Below are 19,385 nucleotides of genomic sequence, written 5' to 3'. Positions count from 1 at the left end.
CGCTAAAGGCCTCAGCAGAAGACAAAAAAATCATGATGGGACTTCTAAATGATATCGCAGCTACTGCCTGTATGTAACTGTTTCCTTATTATCACTGATATAACACTGAACTATAAGCACTAGACCAAACTTAACTAAATAAACCTACAGGTCATCTCATGCTTCATTAATGTGTGTAAATAAAAACACAGGTGTACATAGAGGTGTTTTGAGCACTTTTTGAGCTCGAGCACCAGTTTTCAAAAGCTAAGAGCTGTTTTTCCTCTTAGCTGATTCTCATACATCCTATAAAAAAACTATGATTTTTTTTTGCAACACTTACTATTAAATTTGGCGTATGATTTGCAACAAACAGTGATTAAAGTCTTGATATGTCTTTTGCTGGTATTTAAGCAAGATAAGACAAAGATGAAAGGCTGATTAGCACTTCAGCTTCACTTTCTTTCTCCTTTGGTTAGTAATTAGTAGGTTTAATTTGACAGTTTTAGAAAGACTTTTATAAATAGATACTTGAGAGGTTGGCCTCTCTCACTGAACTCAAAACACAAGATCTTCTTAACCATTTTCTTCTTTCTTAATGTGATAGTACATTTTTAAGCACTTATTATTTGAGTAATGCAAACATTTAATCATCCATAGTCCTAATATATTAAAAGTGGACTGAGTTGACATCAGTATAATCACTGATATTATTACACAAGAGTTTTTGCTGTTTTATTAAATAAAGATGTGCATAAGAAAAAAAACATTAAAATTAATGAGATATGTTTTAATTCATGAGATTCATTATGTTACATTTGTTATGGGTTTGTTAACGTATTAGAAAAAGAAACAGGTAATCCATTACTTTTGACTTGACATGAGATTGTGCTGTAGGTGAGAAGTTTAACAAAACAAATAATGATATATTACTTACCGATTTAGTCACCTTGTATCAGGCTGTGCCACATGTGCTGTTGTTGAACTATTAATTATACATCTGTATTTCTTTATCTTTCCCTCCTGCTGCAGATTACGAGGGTACACTGCAGTGCATTCAAAAGAGGGCAGTGTAACCACACATGCAGGGCTTCCTTGACGCTTGCCCCTATTTCCGCATCTCTCATATAAACAATATTAAAGCTTTAGAATACACCTGTACATGTAGTATTTTATATAAACGTTTGCATCTTTGCAAATAAAACCTTTCCAACAGCAACTTGGTTTTTTTTTGTTTCAGTTTAATAGCCTATTTGTCAGGGGCACAACGTGGGGAGAGAGAGAGAGAGAGAGAGAGAGAGAGAGAGAGAGAGAGAGAGAGAGCGAGAGAGAGAAAATGAAGTATGACTAATGTAATTTGAACAGACATTTCAACAGTCAGAGTGAAAAACCCAGTGGTCAAGCTGTGAGGAAAAAGCTGCACCTGGTAATTGCTGCAACACCCACTGACCCCTGTGTAATGTGCATCAGCATAACCCTTCACAACATGTAAGAAAATTGCTTCATAGTTAGTGCATTATTGTTTCAGTGATGACAGAGAGGTTGCTTTGCTTGGCCCTGGGTGGCATCATTAACACAGGCTGGAGCAACGCGTTTAAATCAGATGGCATTGTCACAGGTGTAACTACTGCTGTTCATGCATGTGATTAATGTCCCCTTTTTTGATTAATTTCCTACGTTGGCTGAGAAGCCCTCGCATTTGTGATTAATGAACCTGCAGCCTAATATAATGTAATAGTGGCTTATTTTTTATTTTTTTTGTATGTGCATATGCATGTGTGCTCTCACTGGTTCCTGTGTGTGGTATCCCAGTTCAGTCAATAGTGGCAAGCGAAAGGTCGGGGTGGAAGAAATCATGCACAAAACCTGAAATTTTCTTAACAGAAGAGTCTGTCTCACTTGGAGCTGTGATAAGGGTAATATGCCAGGGTGCTACAATAAATCAGTTTTAAAAAGACAAGGGGAAAGATATAGAGAGCCTAGCATACAGCTAGATGAAAAGTTAGTGGGAGGCTGATACATAAATCCGCATACAATGATGCAACTCTGGTCTTAAGCTTCTGTGTCTGCCTGAGGGCTATGATGGGTGTGACCAAGATGCTGCAAACCAGATCCTCACACTCTTCTCTTTTCAAGAGGAAAAAAAACAATATACTGCTTGGTTATCCTCACTGTTGACCTTTTGATGTCTAAGTCAATATTGTGTCTTTTTTTTTTCACCACCACTCTCAGGCTTCTTCCCTCTCCTGCCCACCTTCCCCATATCCCCGGTGGTGACAGAGACGGAGGACACAGGGGTCTGTAATTAGTTGGTTGACCCCGGGGTTGGGTTGTGTGACCCCGGCAGCCGTGAAGCGCAGATCCAGCCTGATCAGATGAGTAGTTCTGAGGGATCAGTGGTTGAAAGACAGCCGCCTCCGTACCTCGGCCAACCCAGTCACACTAGCCAGCGCAGCAGCGTCGGGCACAGTTACAGGAGCCCGGCCAACGAGCCCAAACAGAGTCACAAACACCTGTATGGGGTAGACTACAAACATACAGACACATGCTTTTCAACATCCACAGACACCGATGGGGCTGCAAAACAGACTACCTGCCACCATTCAAGGAAAGGAAGGGAGGAGGGGGGCTGACGGGTAACCCGACCCAGGTAGGGGAAGGATAGGGAGGGAGGGGACGGGAGGTGAGGGAGGAGTAGTGCTGGCCCTTGGTCAAGTGCCTTGTATTCCACAAACAGGCCGCATCCAGTTACACTTTACCTGAGAAGCTGAGCCTGAGGAGAGGATTCAAAGAAAAGCTTGTGGACCTCCCTCTCTTTGGTGTACTTTCTTTGGCGAAGAACTACATTCTGATTTCTTCTGAGTGTAAAACCAGGGATTTAGTGAAAACAAAGGCCAGTTCACATGTGTAAGTGCTGCACAAACATTATAATAGCTGCGTTACTGTACGTACGAGCAAGACTGAGGATTGGTAAATGTGGCTCAGCTGCCTGCACTGCCTCCGCAGCTCACCACACTAATTAGAAGCGGCGAGATGGGAGAAAGGGAGAGAGTGTCATCAAGGACACACTGGGAGACGTTCACCTGAGACAGCTCAGTCACTGATGCTCCGGGCAAATCAGTATGACCTGAACACCGGCACTGTTTGAAGTTGTGACAGAGAGAACGAGAGACAAAAGCGTCTGGATCTAACTGTAGGCCTTGGGGGAATAAAGAGATGGGAAGAAACAGAGAGGAGGGAACACAGAGTGAGGAGAAGGAAATTCGTTGGAGAAAAATAGGCAAAGAGGACAGGGAAGAAAAGCAAAGGGAGAGCACTTCCCCACTTTCCTGTGTGAAAATTGAGGCCTGCTCTTTAGGACACTTATTATTTAGTCTCACTTTCTGTTACTTATCCCTCATTTGTTTCTACCTCTTTACCTCTCTCAAGTCATCATGTTTACACAAGCTGTTACTGCCATTTCCCCGTTGTCTAACCCTCTGCTGTTTTTCCTCTTTTTTTTCTCTCCCCCCTCTTTCTTTGTCTTTTCACTACTGGTTGGAAATCTGGAAGGCTTGCTCATCGGCGCCAGCCTCTGTTAATCCCCTCCCAAAGCACCTTAGCAACGCTAGGAATTTAGAGATGCTAAAAAAAAACCACACGACGACAACGACAACAACTGTTCTTAACACTGGGCTCATATTGGCAAGAGTGGCCACATCTTGAGATGTGTGTGTGTTTTCCATAAGTAGTTCAGAACAATCTGGATGGGTGTGATAACCAAGGATCTCTCAAGAGTGTGTGTTTGTGTGTGTGCAAGTGCAGAACGTGTGGGTCTGAACGTGTGCACAGAGTGGGACTGCGTGTCTATGTAATATAGTTCCTATATAACAACCAGCAACCTGGTAATCACAGCATGTAGTCACCTGAGATACTTATTATCTAGTCTCTTTACATGTTCCCTCTTTGTCTGTACCACGGCACAAGCTGCACGCTGCTGGATGAGCGTTTGTCTTTGTGTGGCGGGCTGCACACACCTGAACAAGTCAATGAGAGGCTGAAAACGAGTGAAAGAAATATATAAATTATTACAGACTGCAGTGAACAATTTATGTTATTATGGGCCCAACTTTGATGCTAGCAAAATGCATTGATGAAAAAAAATCAATAAAGCAAGGTTACAACACTCACAGCAATTACGACGTCAGTTATTTTTCATTTATTGGCTTTGTGATTTTCACACATCAACACAGATCACCCCAGCACCTTTCGCTTTCTCTACCCAAAATCAATTACTTAGGGGCAATGGTAAAATAATTGAGGGCGCATTTAGGCCTTGAAATTAATACATAGTTTAAATGTTAAAACTTTTCTGTAACTCCTCACTTTAAAGTATTAATTTACCTCTCAAATTGAATATGAAAATAAATGACGGAAAGCACAGTATTTTTTTTATTCTCAGGCTGTAATAAGATGCAAGAGTTTATTTGGTATGTACTCTTTATTCCCCCCCCCCCCCTCCCCAGCCATGGGTGGCTGTGTAAGCTAACAGAAAAAACAAACTGCAAAATGCAAGTGCATAGCACACGTCTATCTCATAAGATGACTTTTAATCCATCAAAAGACAAAACAAAACACACGGAAAAACCTGATAATAATAATAACAGTAGTTACTTTTCTAAAGCAAAAAATATGTATATTACATGGCGTATACACTCATGCACAAGAAAGATGTTAATAAGAAATTAACAGCATATCCAAACAATACATGTTTATTATAGGGGATTGTGTTCAAATGAAAATGACCTGTTTCATCTGATCCTCTGTTCCTACAGTGGCAGATCTTTACAAGGTTTCTTTTGGGCTGGTCAAACAGCACGTTAAATACACTTGAGGCTGTAGAAAGATTCATTACAGGCATTTTGACGGATTTTACAAATCTGAAAATGCAGCGGGTTCTTGGACAACATGCCAGCTGAGGGACTAAGAGTATTAAGACAGTGAAACTGGCTCCAGTGAAAACCACGAGGGAAGGAGAGCTGCTGCAGTCAATGCAGTTTCCTTTTGTGTGTGTGAGTGTGCATGTGTGTGTTTGTTTTTGCTCAGATGGGCAAAAATATGGGGCTAGGATTGTTTTGTTATCCACAATTTTAAGCTAAAAAAAAGCCACACGATCTGAAGTCATACACTTTACTTGGATACAAAACATTGGGTGACAGGAGAAAGGGGTTATGTAATTAAGGGGTTTCAAGAAGGTAGCATCACAGAGGAAAGAACGAGTTAATGGAAGAAATTTGGGGTTCTGACAGTTGCTGACATTTTCTGAGAGGTCTTTTCGCCCGCACCACCTATCTCCCAGTGCTCATGGTAAAGATGGCCTGCCAGTAAAAGGGATGAGAAGCTATCTGTAAATCACAGTCTCCCCACAGTGATCCAGTTCAGCTGGTCATAGACTTGATGGCCATTGTCCTGGAAGACAGATAGAAGCACAAAAACAACAGATATATGTTACTAATTTGTAGAGGATATCAAAAGTCAGTAAAAGTAAAGTTATTAGCAAAAACACATAAGTATGTGTATGTATATATATATATATATATATATATATATATATATATATATATATATATATATATATATATATATATATATATATATATATATTATAAGCAGACAGAAACACATAGAGTACATGTACATTGTCTAATCTGAGGAATGGTTAAATGCATAGAATATATATTTGCAGAGAAATTAATCAAATTTATCCCACACCTTAAACAGTCTGATGGGTGACAACAATCTAATGGCTGCAGAAACAAATTGAATAGGGTTATAACCATTAGGAGCAATTTATCTGTACCTCTCTGACATTTTCCGGTGACATACACATCCTTCACTTGTTCCAATCTGACCTATCTAAACGACCCAGTGTTTTGATCACTTGACCCAGCAGAGTTCAAAGGGCAGCCGGTTCAAACGGCTATCAGTGCGCTGCAGGTTGCAGTGAGCATCATAAAACTGCTGTTTCTTATCTGAACTCTTTGACCCCTCATTAACCTCTCTCTACTGCTTTGAGAATTATCGCCTGCTGCACATTTGTCGAGGCGGTGAGAGTCACTGAGAGTTTGTGAAACACCGAGCTAGTTGTAACATTTATAAGAGCAAGCATCTTTAGCTTCACTTTGGCAACGCAAGGGTTTTACCGAAATGGAAACAATAGCATTGTAAGATGCTCGCGGCGCTAACATATCTATGCTGCACTGAGGTCATGTGGGAAGGGAAAAAAAAAAGATTTCCTTAATACCAACTTGTGAGTTTTGACATCTTCAAGAAAGCTGTGCGAATAATAAAATACTGTGAAGTGAAGAAATATGACAAAGTTTTGATGTGCGGCAACCTTATTTGCATGATTTAAAGGATCATATTAAAGTTAAACAGCGGAACTTTCCCTGTTATAATTCAAGCCTGGATATTCACAGGCACCCAGAAACTTTTAGTGACAACGCATGAATGTGGCATAATGTAAGCGGTGGTAATACTCACTGACTTCAGAATCACAGTTTCAGCTGAGGCTGATGGGAATGCCGTTATTTAGCGTTAAATACATAATTTGGTCTGTTAATGGCACATGATGAAAAGGGAGGGGATTATTTGATTTATTTGATGGGAAATATTGCATATGAGCCACATGACTTATCAGCCTCACTGAAGGAAAACTCAGTACATCAACAAAGTCCTCAAGATACACTGGACTACATGGGCAACCTACAGATTATACCTACAGCAACTACTAAGCCATGGAAACCCATGTCACAAAGCTCCCTGTGCACAGTTTTTGTGCTGATGTTAATGTCAGAGGAGGGTTGGAGCGCTGCAGTTATCGAGTCAGTAGAGCACTGGTGATTTTTATGCACTATACGCCTTAGCACTCAGCAACTCCGCTCTGTGGTCTGCCACTTCATGGCTGAGTTGCTGTGGTTTCTAAATGCTTCCACTTTGCCATAATACCACTTACAGTTGATTGTGGAGTATCTAGGAGGGAAGAAATTTCACAAACTGACTTGTCGCAATGGCGGCATTCATTTACAGCACCAAGCTTGAATTCAGTGAGCACTTTAAAATGACCCATTTTTTCCACAAATGTTTGTAAAGGTTGACTGCATGGCAAGGGGCTCGATTTTATATTCCTATGGCAATGGAACTAAAAACACCGGAACAGAGATGTGGCACAATACTTTTGTCTATATAGCATACATTGTCTGAGAACCATGCATCATGGCATTTTGTTTTGCAGATGAAAATATGTTATTGGACAGCTAAAGTCTCTGACCTGCTGGTGCACTAGAGGAAAAGTCAGCAGAAAGCAACAAAAAGACTACGGAGAACATGAATTTTTTCTCAAAATTTCACCTCACTGCTTTTGTTAGACGGTGTCTGAACACCACCTGACATCGTCTACTATGTAAAGAGCATTGAGCATAGAGCATCTCTATGTGTGTCCAAAGCTTCAAAGTTTGTCTCATTGCTTTGTGGGGACCAGCTGGGAAAGAAGAAGCAGTGCTTCTGCATGTACATGCTTTTATTTTTAAATAAGACTTCAATCAACCTCCTGAAATTATAAGGTTCTGTTTAAAAAGAAAAAAGGTGTTCAAATGGGAGAGAAGAAAAAACAAGATAATAAGTAGGCTAGAAAGAAAACAATATTATTGTACTCAAAAGTACCATTACTTTTGTATTAAAAAGAACTTATTAGAGTCAAAATGCTTTCGAGAGTTTTATAGTTTCCAAATGCTCTCTTAGTTTATTCCCCCACCCCCCAAAAAGACTCAAGGTTATTGCATATATTTAGTGAGGGACAGGAAGCCACTTACCGTGCTTTTATTAACATTCATTCTAAAATCCCCTTTTCTCTCTGGAGCACATGTAATAGTCTGACTGTTGCTGCCAAACAACACTAAGTTTGCTTGTCTTGAAGAGTCCATGAAAGAAACTCTTTGTGGAAGCACTTCTGCTGAGAGAGGGGAAAAAAAAATCTAACAGTAAACGATTCTTCCTTCAAGAGCGCAAACAGGAGTATTTCAGAGGACACTTAAAACTTATCATGTGGCCTTTCCTTGTTGTTGTGTTTGGAACAAATAGGTACTGAGGTATTTTCTTATTTGAGCAAAGCAACACAATGCTTTTGCCTGAGAAAATGAGATTAACTTTTAAAATATCTGGGGGTTTTTTCATTTAAAGAACAAGATTATTTATTTTTAGCAGCAAATAGCTGATTTTATTCATGTTAAGGAACAATTTCTTCATTTCAGAGCCTTAAAAACTTCCCTCTACATCTGTTCACCCATTGATGGATTATGGATTTATGTCAGGTAACAAGGAAGTCTCCAAGAGAAATAATTTCCTTGCACGGTCATAGTAAGTATGACAGGACCAATATGGCAAATGGGTAAAGTTGGGCTTAAATTCTTAAAGGGCTGTACTTTAATACAAATGATATTTTCTTAAACCCAAACAAGTTGTTTTATTATCTAAACCTAACCGAAGTGCTAGAAAACACGAACTAATGAGGAAAAAAGATATTGTTGTTATTGAACTGCAAAGTCCACATAGGGTGGAGGTCAGGGTTAGTGGATGGGTCAACAAAACACTTTTTTATTTCAAAATGCTCTTGTTTTTTTAACTATGTTCCTTAATCTTAACATGTTTAATATAATAAGCTTGATGAACAAGGTCCTCTGCATTACCATAATCCTAACTAAGTTGTTTCGTGTCTCGGCCTTTGCAAACATAGGCAGAAAACAGATGAACCATATTGCGCTCTAATGGGTTGTGTTCAAAGGGGTTAAGCTGGAGGACCTGTCACTGTGCTCGCCAAAGTAATTGCTTACATCTCCTTATGCTGCTGTAATCACTAAACAACTCTGACAGGGCAAGAGTCAAACAGTCAGGGAGACTGTAGAGCAAGCCAGCTCTTACTTTTATCCATTTTAGTTGTGGTAAAAGTCACAAAGTCACATCTGTGAGGTGAGAAAAAATTAAAGAAATATCGCTCTGTATAATGCAATTTAATTAAACAGAGACACAGTGTGAATGATTAAAAATGACCATACAGTTGAATTGACACTTCTTTAAAAGAGTTAAAAAAAATTATATGAACACTATATTCTTCAAGAAGATGGGAATTTATTGACTGTATCTGACTTTTTAAGCAAAGTCGAAAGAATAAAATGCCTCCTGAAAGGACAATCTGATGAATGCCTGTAAAGGTTATACAAGTTTTTCTTTGGTCTTTATTTTTGTCCTAATATAGCTTCAACCTAGGGGGTTTACTTAGAAGTTGTCTGTTGTCTGGCAGATTTTGTTTGGGCCTGACTTTTGTGCCACTTTATGATCGTTCGGCAGTTATTTGATTAATTATCAGAGCACTGCATGCACAGGTGCTTGTGAACTAGGCCTTTACCCCAACGCTGAAATCTAACATAAAAGATAGGATAATTAATTTTTAAACTCTAAACCAATCACATTACTTCACTCCTACCACTAAAAAAGTTGTGCCAGTCAGAGTGGCTCGCCACATTAAAAGATTCCTTTTAAGTGCTGTGTGCACAGTGGAGAACTTCGAGCCCAGAAAGCATGGCACAACAAATCTACAGTCAAAGTGTTTGTGGAAAAGGTGAAAGCTCAGTCATGTCATGTTATTTAAGTATGTTGACACTTATTCTTTGCAACACAGTAATCCAAAAATATACAGAACAGTCAGTATACTGTATGTAGTTTTGAATTTGTTGCAGGTATTAGTAACATGACATCAATCCAATATTTCTAGAAATAATTCTGCATCATATTTTAGCGTGATTAAAATTGTATTTAATAATAAAGCATGAAACACTGCTTTTGCCAGAAAAGTTGAAAAAAGGGTTATGATGCACAGGATTAATGATCTCTGAGTCCCCCTTCACAAACTGGCAGGTTACTGAATATTAATCCAACAGTATGATGTGTTTGAAGCTTCAGTCTGGTCTCATTTCCAAGTTTGTTTAATTAAAGGTAAACACAGTAGATCATTGTGAATGATGACAGTTCTCAAACCAGAAGCTGTATGTTTATCATTGATGATAATTCCCTGCTGCCATCAGAGGGCAACAGGACAGGTCGTTTATTATATTATTTAAGTAACCCAAGGTGGTTTTTCACAAGTACTGACTGCTCTACCGTACTTCTGCAATGCATATTTAAATTTTACACAGTAGGAATGTTTTTTTATGTGTCTTGCATTTCTTATTTTGGACTTCCTATTTTGCTTGCCCCTGTTTAAAGAACCTGCTGAGAAACCCGGTTTCTACCAAAAATATCAGTGAATAGCTTCGCTTCATTTAGATGTAATGCCCACTTGTTTGCAAGTCTCCCACCTGCATGCCATGTACCAACTCTGAATTTAACAGAAACAGATGGAAAAAGCAGGTGTTATGTTAGTTCTGCTGCTAAAATAAAGTGCCAGTACCTGTGCAACCTAAATTAAATACAGCAACTGCCTGTGTCCTTGGATTTAAACTTATTCCTAACAACTTTAATACAGTTTGCTCCTGAATTTCTGCCATTAGGATTTTTTTTCCAGTGCGCGAAGTATCAAATTTCTACATGGCAGATAAGTCTCAGGTAGGATGATGGGGTGGCTGGTTTGGTCTTTAATATAAAAGCCTTTGACACACAGAATCTATAAATCATTTAACTCTATTATGGGAAACTGTTGTTAATTACACATCTCCTACTAATTGTATATGTTGGTATCTTTTACCCATTGCTATGAATCTTTGCCAGTCTTGACTAAATCATGCTAGCCACCTATACTGTGGCCACAGTGGAACATGATGGAAACACAATATCAATATTGAAATGTTGATATGGTGAACAATAGGAAAATGAAATTCACTGGTTGACAGTTTGGTCTGCTGCTGTCGTGGTGACAGAAACTGTTGACAAAAATGTAAGTCATTAAGACATTATTTTTTGTAGAAAGTGATCAAATGTATTGGTGTGATTAAAGAAATTTTTAACACAAGACATTTCAAGAGTTTTTTTTCCACAGGCAAGGCTGGAGGAGGCTGAGATTGTGTCTTTTGTAACATTTTGTAACATTCTTTCAAAGTTGGATTCATGAAACTTTTTTCAGATGGCATTGGTGAAGATGTAAAATTAAAAAAAAAAAAAAAAAAAGAATACGCAGAAGAGGTAACGGTGTAGCCCAGATGGGAGGGTCGAATAAGCTTTAAAGATTTTAACTTAAAATTTGCAGTAGTTTCATAAATGTCACTCCGTGTTAGACTATTTTTATTAAAAGAGAAGGGATAAGTCCAGATTGGTAAAGGGAGACTGCAGACTTGTGACTTTTGTAAAAATCCAGGCTACCATCTTGACTAGGAATCCTTAAACACTTTCATTCAGTGATGGACAGTGAGACCACTCAGTATGCTGCACCCCACCCCCTTAACTTGCATCTTCTACAGACTTATTCTTCCCTTTCTCCTCCTTCCTCCCCCCCAAAATCCCCGGTTCCTGTGGAGTGGCAGGTTTTGTGTGGTCCCCAGCACTGTCCCGTTTTTATCTGTCCTCTGACGGGTTACCCCGGTCCCCCTCGCACCTGCGCCGCTCCCAGGTCCCTACAGGAATGCGCTGGGGCTTGTAATCGCCTTTGTGGGGGCCATTGAGTTGTACGGCTGACTGAAACTTCCCAACCTCACAGCGCGCTGGCCGCTGAATGGGACACAGCGTGGGGCGGCTCTCCAAACCGCGGACCCTGCCAAATTCCTACAGTGGCGCTCCACAATCACTCCCACACAGGCCCCGATATACCGCCAGGCAGGAGGGACGGGGAGGGGTCGGGATGTGGTGGTGGTGATTGTGTGTGTTGGATAGACACATGGAAAAGTCTACATTTAGCTCCAGACAAGACGGACACTTTCTGCGTCGCCACTCCGGATGCACATGGCGCCCCCCCCCCCCCCTTTTTTTTTTTGTTATTGTTATTGTAATTATTATTATTATTATTATCATCATCATCATTATTGTCACTTTGTGAAGCTGTTACAGTAAAGCAATGATTTGGGGTAACAATAAATGAAGAAGATGTATTTTAATATCTCACCTCTTAAAAAAAAAGTTCCAGTGCAGATGCTATTCCAGCAACGGTGAAATCTGGAAAAAAAAAGCAAATAAAAAAAATGCGTTTGGTGGATGTTGTGAACAAAGTTTCAAAATAAAGCAATTTCTCATAACTTTTAGTACATTTGTGCCGCGTTTCGGTGCATTAGGTTTGTGTGCCGGCATATAGCGTGGTAGCTGTGGGTAGATAGAGCAGCACTGCAGGATTAAGAGGCAGCAAGATTGTTAAACATGTCAACGTGTAATTGCACGATAAGGCCCTTCCGAGGAATTCATTGGCCCAGTTGCTTTCTCTATTCCGCGCTAATCTCGCCCGGCACATTCGCTCTGTGCAATCTGTCTCCATAATCTTCTGTGACAGAGCGGGCGACGAGAGCAGGCTGCTTGGTAATTTTTTTTAGGGAAGGGGGGAGACGCAGAGAAAATATGCAGAGGCGTGATAAAGTGACGCTAATTATCCCCATTTAGGACAGGGAGTGCAAGGGATCGGGGCTTTACGAACAACCGAGTGTGCGCTGGAGCTGATGGCCTCCTAGCACGGAATATATCGGTGGCTACAAGATAAGGGTATCGCACGGTGGAGAGATTTATTGGCCAGCCAGCTGTACGTGCGCGCACTCACACAAACACACATATACTCTTTCTCCCACACGCGCGCGCGCGAGCGCACGCAGCAGTAGCAGCAGCAAGCGCCACATAGCCTGTATACTTTGCACCCTACACTTACCCCCTCTTCCACCTCAAGGTGTAATTTATTCGGGTTAAATTTGCCAGAACGCTCCTCTTTTTAGCCTGGCGATGCGCCGTGACGCGCTCCGCCTCTCCGGGCTTTCAGTGTTAATCCGCATCTCTTCACATCAACAGATAAGATAGAAACAGATGCAAAAACACACGAGGAGGCCATCCCCTGCCATACGGTGCACGCTGTATTGCGGAGATGTCTCCATAGATGCAATTGCTTTCGGGTTTTGGAATTTCAACTAATTTCCAGACATTGTTCCTCTGATTTTTTGCCCCCTAAAAGATTAATGCGCAGCCAGACGTTACATGCTTTACTATGAGGCCTAACAGGTTTAATTGACATACCATGCAAGTCTTCATCAGTGTGAAATAGGCCCTTTAACTATGTATTTGAGATTAATTGATTTTTTTTTATGCCTAAGCAGGCATAAATTCCCCTCATTTGCATGTGTATGACTATTAGGGTATCATATGAGGCCTACAGGCGATAAAAACGGAAAATCTCAAAAACATCTGTGGCCTGTCTTCAGCCTAATATATACATATATTTCTTTTAGATTAATGATAATTATAAAAATGACTCGGGCATCTTATTCAAAATGCAGGTGTTTTTGTCAAAGGTACCAAAACCGGTCCAAAATCAAAACACTACATCTGTGAAATTCTGATGAGTCATCACCAACTCAACAAGCTACTTGTCTGTAGAGCTGTGACGAGTGGAAGTCAAAATTCAGTCCGAGCAACAGTTTGGACACTGTCAGGTTTGTGCGTCTGTTTTTCATCTAAACAGAGATTTTTCTCCTTTAATTACAATCACGGGTCGTTGGTTCACTCTCAAGTTTCAGTGGTTTTTATCGAACATGAAATTATTGTTCGAATCCCAGTTTGTGCCTCACGCACTTTGCCCACACCCCCTTTCACTTTCCTGCTATTTTGCTCGAGAGTAAAAGGAGCAAACAAGTCCCCCACCACCTTGCTGCTTCTCACATTATGGGAGTAAATAATTAGAATAAAAGCCAAGTAACATAGATTGCATTTATTTGTTAGACGAGTGATCAAGCCTCTTTAAGTGCCGGTTCTTTGATTAGCAAGCTGATGAAAATGCAGCTAAAGAAATTAGGATTCTTGTGAATCCCACCCTTTTTTTCTTTTTACCCTCTGTCGCATTCTAGCTTATAACGTAGAAATCAATATATATAATCTAATAATTCACATATATTATCTGACATCACCATAAAAATAAAGCTAATAAGAGAAGTGAATGCAAGATGAACTGATGGTGCAGTTCGGGTGAAAGATTACTGACAACCCAGACTTCGATTTTTATCCCCTTATATAAAGAAACAAATAATTTTATCTTTAAAATCTTTTTCTTTCTTTAAGAAATTTTTAGATAGCTGTTCTTTGCTATCCCTGCCTTATTCTTTTTTTATAGTGTGTTCAGAACAGAAGCTGTAAAATTGGAATTTTAAAAAAATGCATCTCAGGAGATCAAACACATGTTAAAAGTGATTAAATAAAAAAAGAAATAGCTTAATATTTTCCTTTAAAAAAATGAAATACACAGTGGAGAAGTTGTTCAGTTTTTAAGAGCAGTTTATACTAAAAAAAAAATCTGCTTTCATCGGAAAAGAAATGAAATTCTGGCGCAAGTTTCCGTAAAAAAAATTGCAATTAGACACACTGATTAATATAATAGTAGAATAGATAATGAACTAGTTTCATTTAGAAATATATATATATATATTAAAAAGATTTAAGCTGCTCTTGCTAATAAAGGATTAAAGGATTCACATCTCATACGATTTTGAAAGGGGAAAATGACATGTGCTTATTACAAATATAATCAAATTTCTATTCATAAACGAGAAGGCTTCGTTCATAACACTAACAGGTGGCTGTCATGCTAAATGTTCTTCTTGTGCGTTATGTCATCATAAGTTTTCAAAATATTCAAAATCAAGCTTGTCCTTTTATATTTATATTAAAGGAGAACGCGGGCCACAATCTGGGCCTGCATTGAATATTTAAAAAAATGTTTTCATAGTATTGGAGCCTGCGTGCTATTGAAATAGAGAAAAGCAAACTTTTTAAAAACAATTTATGGACACGTTTCTAAACATGAAACTTCAGCTTCTAAAACAGCATCCTGTTAGTGAAATGGTTCCCTCACAGCCCTACAGGCTGTAGCTTTTACGCGTAATTACGCACAAACAATTGGACCATTTAAAAGCTCGAGGGATCTGTCCACCAGCGTCAAAATTTAAATAGAAGATTTTGTTTTTTGTTTTTCGTGAAGACTTCTGATTCTTGTTACCTAAAACAAAACAAAACACTTCTGTAAGACCACTGTGAAAAATAATCAATCTAAGACGTTCTCTTAAGAATCAAAGCAACATCTTGTGAAATTTATTCAATTATTCTTCATTGCAATATCAGAGCTTTTCGCTCGCGGAAAAGCACTTAAATTACAACAGCGGTTGCCCGTCATCCTTTCAAATATTAAAATTATTCACAATTTACAAGAATTAGAGTGTTACAATAAAAAGAGATGATTTTCAAGAATTATGACACAGGCTTCTGCAAATGAACACAAATGTTTAAAGAAGCTGATTTTCCCATATCTTTTAAAGCACTTTCTTATGATTATGACACTTATCTCATTTTCAAATAACTTACAATAAACTCCCCCCTCCCCAATCCCGACCCCCAAAAATGATGAGACAATTGAAGCAAATCTCCCCAATGTGAAAACCTGGCGTAACCCTCAGCTAAGACTGTGAAATAAAGGACAAAAAAAATAAATAAATGATAGCACAATAACCAATATCTCAGCATCATATTTGTTATATAATTCCACTGGTGGCTATTCCAAAAAAAGCCGAGATGAATATGCTATTTACCCTTCATTTACAATATCATAAACATTCTGTACAAAATGCAGGTAGTTCTCAGGACCGGGGTTATTTTAGAAAAGAGGTAAATATTTGGTTATGGTTCGTTTGCAGTTTTCAATTATTCTATGAGTTCTAAATGTGTGTTAGCGGGACGGTCCCGTTCACTCCAGCCGTGGCGCTCTGGTAATGCTGCGGCAAGGCATGGAGTCTAGTTTGCATTGAGGGGTCCCCCGGCTCTCCGGTAGGTAAATACATGCTTATCATCTCTCTCAAGTCTCCGGGGCAAGGACCCCGTGAGTGTGTGCTGCTGACGGGAGGGCTTACACTCGGCTCCGACTTCACCAGCGACCCTAATGTCCCCATGGCAGCTGAGGAAGAGACGCCGGAGCTCTGGTGCTGCGTGTAGGTGATCCCGCCGTAGCCGGATGGGGAAGCGTTCATGTAGCTCTGAGAGTTCGAGATGGGGCTGTACTGCAGGGCTGTCATGTCATAGCGGTGCATGGGCTGGGGGTTGTGTGAATGATGGTGGTGTGAGTGGTGGTGGTGGTGCGCTCCGCTCCCCGGGTGCTGGCTGTAGGCTAGCTGAGCCTCCTGCATCATCGCTGCGGCCGCCGCGGCAGCAGCCACCTGCCCCGAGTACGCACCGTTCGCCCAGCCGTTCATGTGCGCGTAGCCGGAGCTGGCGGAACCTCCGTGACCTCCGGGGCTCTCCAACCTCTGCCCGACCCCGGATGAACCCATGCCAACCCCTAAACCAACTCCACCGCCACCGCTCGGCCCAGAAAGAAGTCCACCAGCAAGGGAATATTTGTCCTTTTTCAGCAATGTCTTGGTCTTCCGTCTTGGTCGGTACTTGTAATCCGGATGCTCCTTCATGTGCATGGCTCGCAACCGTTTAGCCTCGTCGATGAATGGACGCTTTTCAGCCTCGGACATCAGCTTCCACTCGGCGCCCAGCCGCTTGCTAATTTCAGAGTTGTGCATTTTGGGGTTCTCCTGCGCCATCTTTCTCCGCTGCCCACGGGACCACACCATGAACGCGTTCATAGGTCTCTTCACCCGCTCCTGATTCGCTTTCGACCCGCTATTCGGCCCCGTTTGCCCCGTCGTCGTATTCGTTTGGGGGCCGGGGGAATGAAGGTCAGTTTCCATCATCATGCTATACATTCACCTGGTTTTTAAACTTCGCCACCAACAGAGAAAAAACAAGTCACTTTCACAACAGGTCAGGCGCACACAGGTACGGGTGCGCTCGAGATAACTGGGCTACAAAATTAATATTCTACCCCAAATTGAAATAAACACGTGATGAAAATTAATCCGAAAAGGCATATAAAATGTTCTCCAACCAGCAGTTCGCCCTGTTTTCGCCTGGGCTGGTTCACATCCACTGTGATAGAATGCGCATTTGAGCCACTTTTCCTGTCGGAGTTGAGAAGTTGGTTAAAGCGGCGGCCATATGATGAGCACTGACAGCGGTTAAATGAGCCACAAGCGGCCAATGAGGCTCTAGCAGCGGAATGATTTGCATGGCGTTTGGTCAGGTGACTAGAGGACCATAGAGGAAGAACACACCGGAGGAGGAGGAGGAGGAGAATGAGGAGGGAGAAAGGAGGGTCAATCCCACAAATAGCACGAGGCATTTGAAATTTCCAAACACGCTCTCGGAGACTTCATCCACAAAAATAACGAAGATTTGTTAGCACTGATGTAGCGGCCAAACAGTGGGTGCAGTCTGTGATTAGGATGAGTCAAACATCTCAATTTATTTATATTTAAAAAAAATAGGTTAGACTATGGCTGCTGATTTTTTTTTTTAAAGAAGGAAGAAATCAGACAGCTTATAAATTAGGAAGCATAAAAGTGTGGGTAAAATTCTTTTTTACCTTCAACTTTCTTCCCAGATTTGACATTGAAAAGACACTTCCTCTCCTATTTAACAAGTTATTCTCACATTCGCAACGCGCACTAGAAGCCTGGGCCTCACTATATTTATGCACAGGATTTGCAATACACTCTGCCCCCAAACTAGTCTCAGACGACTTGATGCTGAGCAAGCGCCTCAGATATCAAATTTTAAACCATCTCTCTCTCTCTCCCTCGCCTGTGCCCCCTTACCCCCACCCCCTCCTCCTTCCAGGTATGTAATTAAGGTTTGAAGTAATAGCAGGTGTCAGATAGAGAAATTAAGCGCATTTATAGCTGAAAACTATTTGAAAGAGATTTGGTTAAAAGAAAACTCTTGGTCTGAGAGACGAAGCCCAAGAGGATGGATAGTCGTATAATGACGTGAAATTGCCGGGGCAAAGAGCCATTATCGCCGTCTGCTGGTGATGGTGAATGAGTCCTGGCCACGCGCCCGCGTGCAGCTATAGATGAAAAGAAATACTACACGTAAACTGTCATTTTTAGTGGATATGTTGTGGGTCTGTTAACGCCTCTTATTTAACATCCAGTCAGGTATTCCGTTTGTTAAAAAAAAAAATACACGAGAGGGGAAAGCGGTCTGTGTCTTCGAGTCCGCGCATATATAATCCAGATTTCACAGCTGACCTCCCCTGAAAAGCCCAATCAACCTCTAATTGAAAGGGAAAACGAAATACCACTTCCCGCGGCGAGACTAACGATTTAATCATTCTATCGTTCTTTTGCTGTTTTTATTTTAATTGGAGCTTAGCTTGATATGGTTCTCTGTTTAGGACCAGAGGGAGCGAGATCACTCGGACGGATCCGGGCGTTTTTGGTGATAGGGTTAACTTGATGTCACGGTGGTCAATAAACGGTTACAGCGGTCCAGGCAAACGTGGCTTAAGGCCCGAGGGAGATGGCAATGTAATGATGACACCCGGAGAGCTTTGGGGAGATGAGTGCGAGTGAAGCGATCACACACACGCACTCATAAAAAGAAAAAGAAAATAAGAAACCAATTCTTGTCTCATTATACAGATACAGCGATTTGTCAGTATCTGCTCAATATTAAAAGTCTAATTCATAAAAACATTTAACCTTCTTTTTTCTTTTTATTTAAACATATTTTTAACTAAATAGTGTAAGCACACATATAACACCGCTAATATTAAACCGGCCTATTAATAAATGTATTAAATACATTTTCATGCTTTTCAGATTTCTTAAACCTGCCTGGACCCTGCCCTGACACGACTCTGCTTTAATTCACACCAGTGCTGCAATGCATCAATGCATCTCCAGCAGTTATTTTAAAAAAGTCGACATCCTGATGAAAAGATTAGAATTGTTATCGTTAGCTTTCTTAAATAGCCAATAGTAAGAGAAAATATGACTTCTACTATTACTGTCACTCTTGTTAGAATCATACTATTATTGTCGTTATTTATTCTCCGTGCTGAGTGTCTTTAGGCTTGTACGCACAGGATTAGCCTTTACAGTGACATTGGGACCCTGGTGGCCCCTGTTTACTTTCTCTGTCATTCCCCGTCAGTCACTCCTCTTTTAACAAACCTCCTTTCAAACCTCCTCGCTCCTTTTGTGCGCGGCCTTTGTGACGGGTTGTGTGCGCACTGTGATGATGGTGCGCGACTGGGGCCAAGGGTCAAAGCGGTTATCCAACCCTCCCACCCTCCATGGCCACAAGAAAATAAAAAATATATA

At 40.6% G+C, this 19,385-nt stretch overlaps 1 protein-coding gene across 1 annotated transcript; it reads right to left on the bottom strand.

The window, feature by feature from the left end:
• Window positions 1-4,496: 4,496 nt before the first annotated feature.
• Window positions 4,497-17,410, bottom strand: sox1a (SRY-box transcription factor 1a). The gene is made up of 3 exons (XM_080902697.1): window positions 16,080-17,410; window positions 12,101-12,150; window positions 4,497-5,427 (listed from the first exon to the last, which is right to left on the bottom strand). The coding sequence occupies exons 1-2, from the start codon at window positions 16,920-16,922 to the stop codon at window positions 12,130-12,132; spliced, it is 864 nt and encodes a 287-aa protein (XP_080758823.1). The 5' UTR covers window positions 16,923-17,410; the 3' UTR covers window positions 4,497-5,427; window positions 12,101-12,129.
• Window positions 17,411-19,385: the final 1,975 nt, after the last annotated feature.

This window comes from Rhamphochromis sp. 'chilingali' (genome assembly GCF_963969265.1).
Source record: "Rhamphochromis sp. 'chilingali' genome assembly, chromosome: 14".
Lineage (NCBI taxonomy): Eukaryota > Metazoa > Chordata > Actinopteri > Cichliformes > Cichlidae > Rhamphochromis > Rhamphochromis sp. 'chilingali'.
The sequence above is the reverse complement of the archived record's forward strand: the minus strand, read 5'-3'. Positions and strand labels throughout refer to the sequence as shown.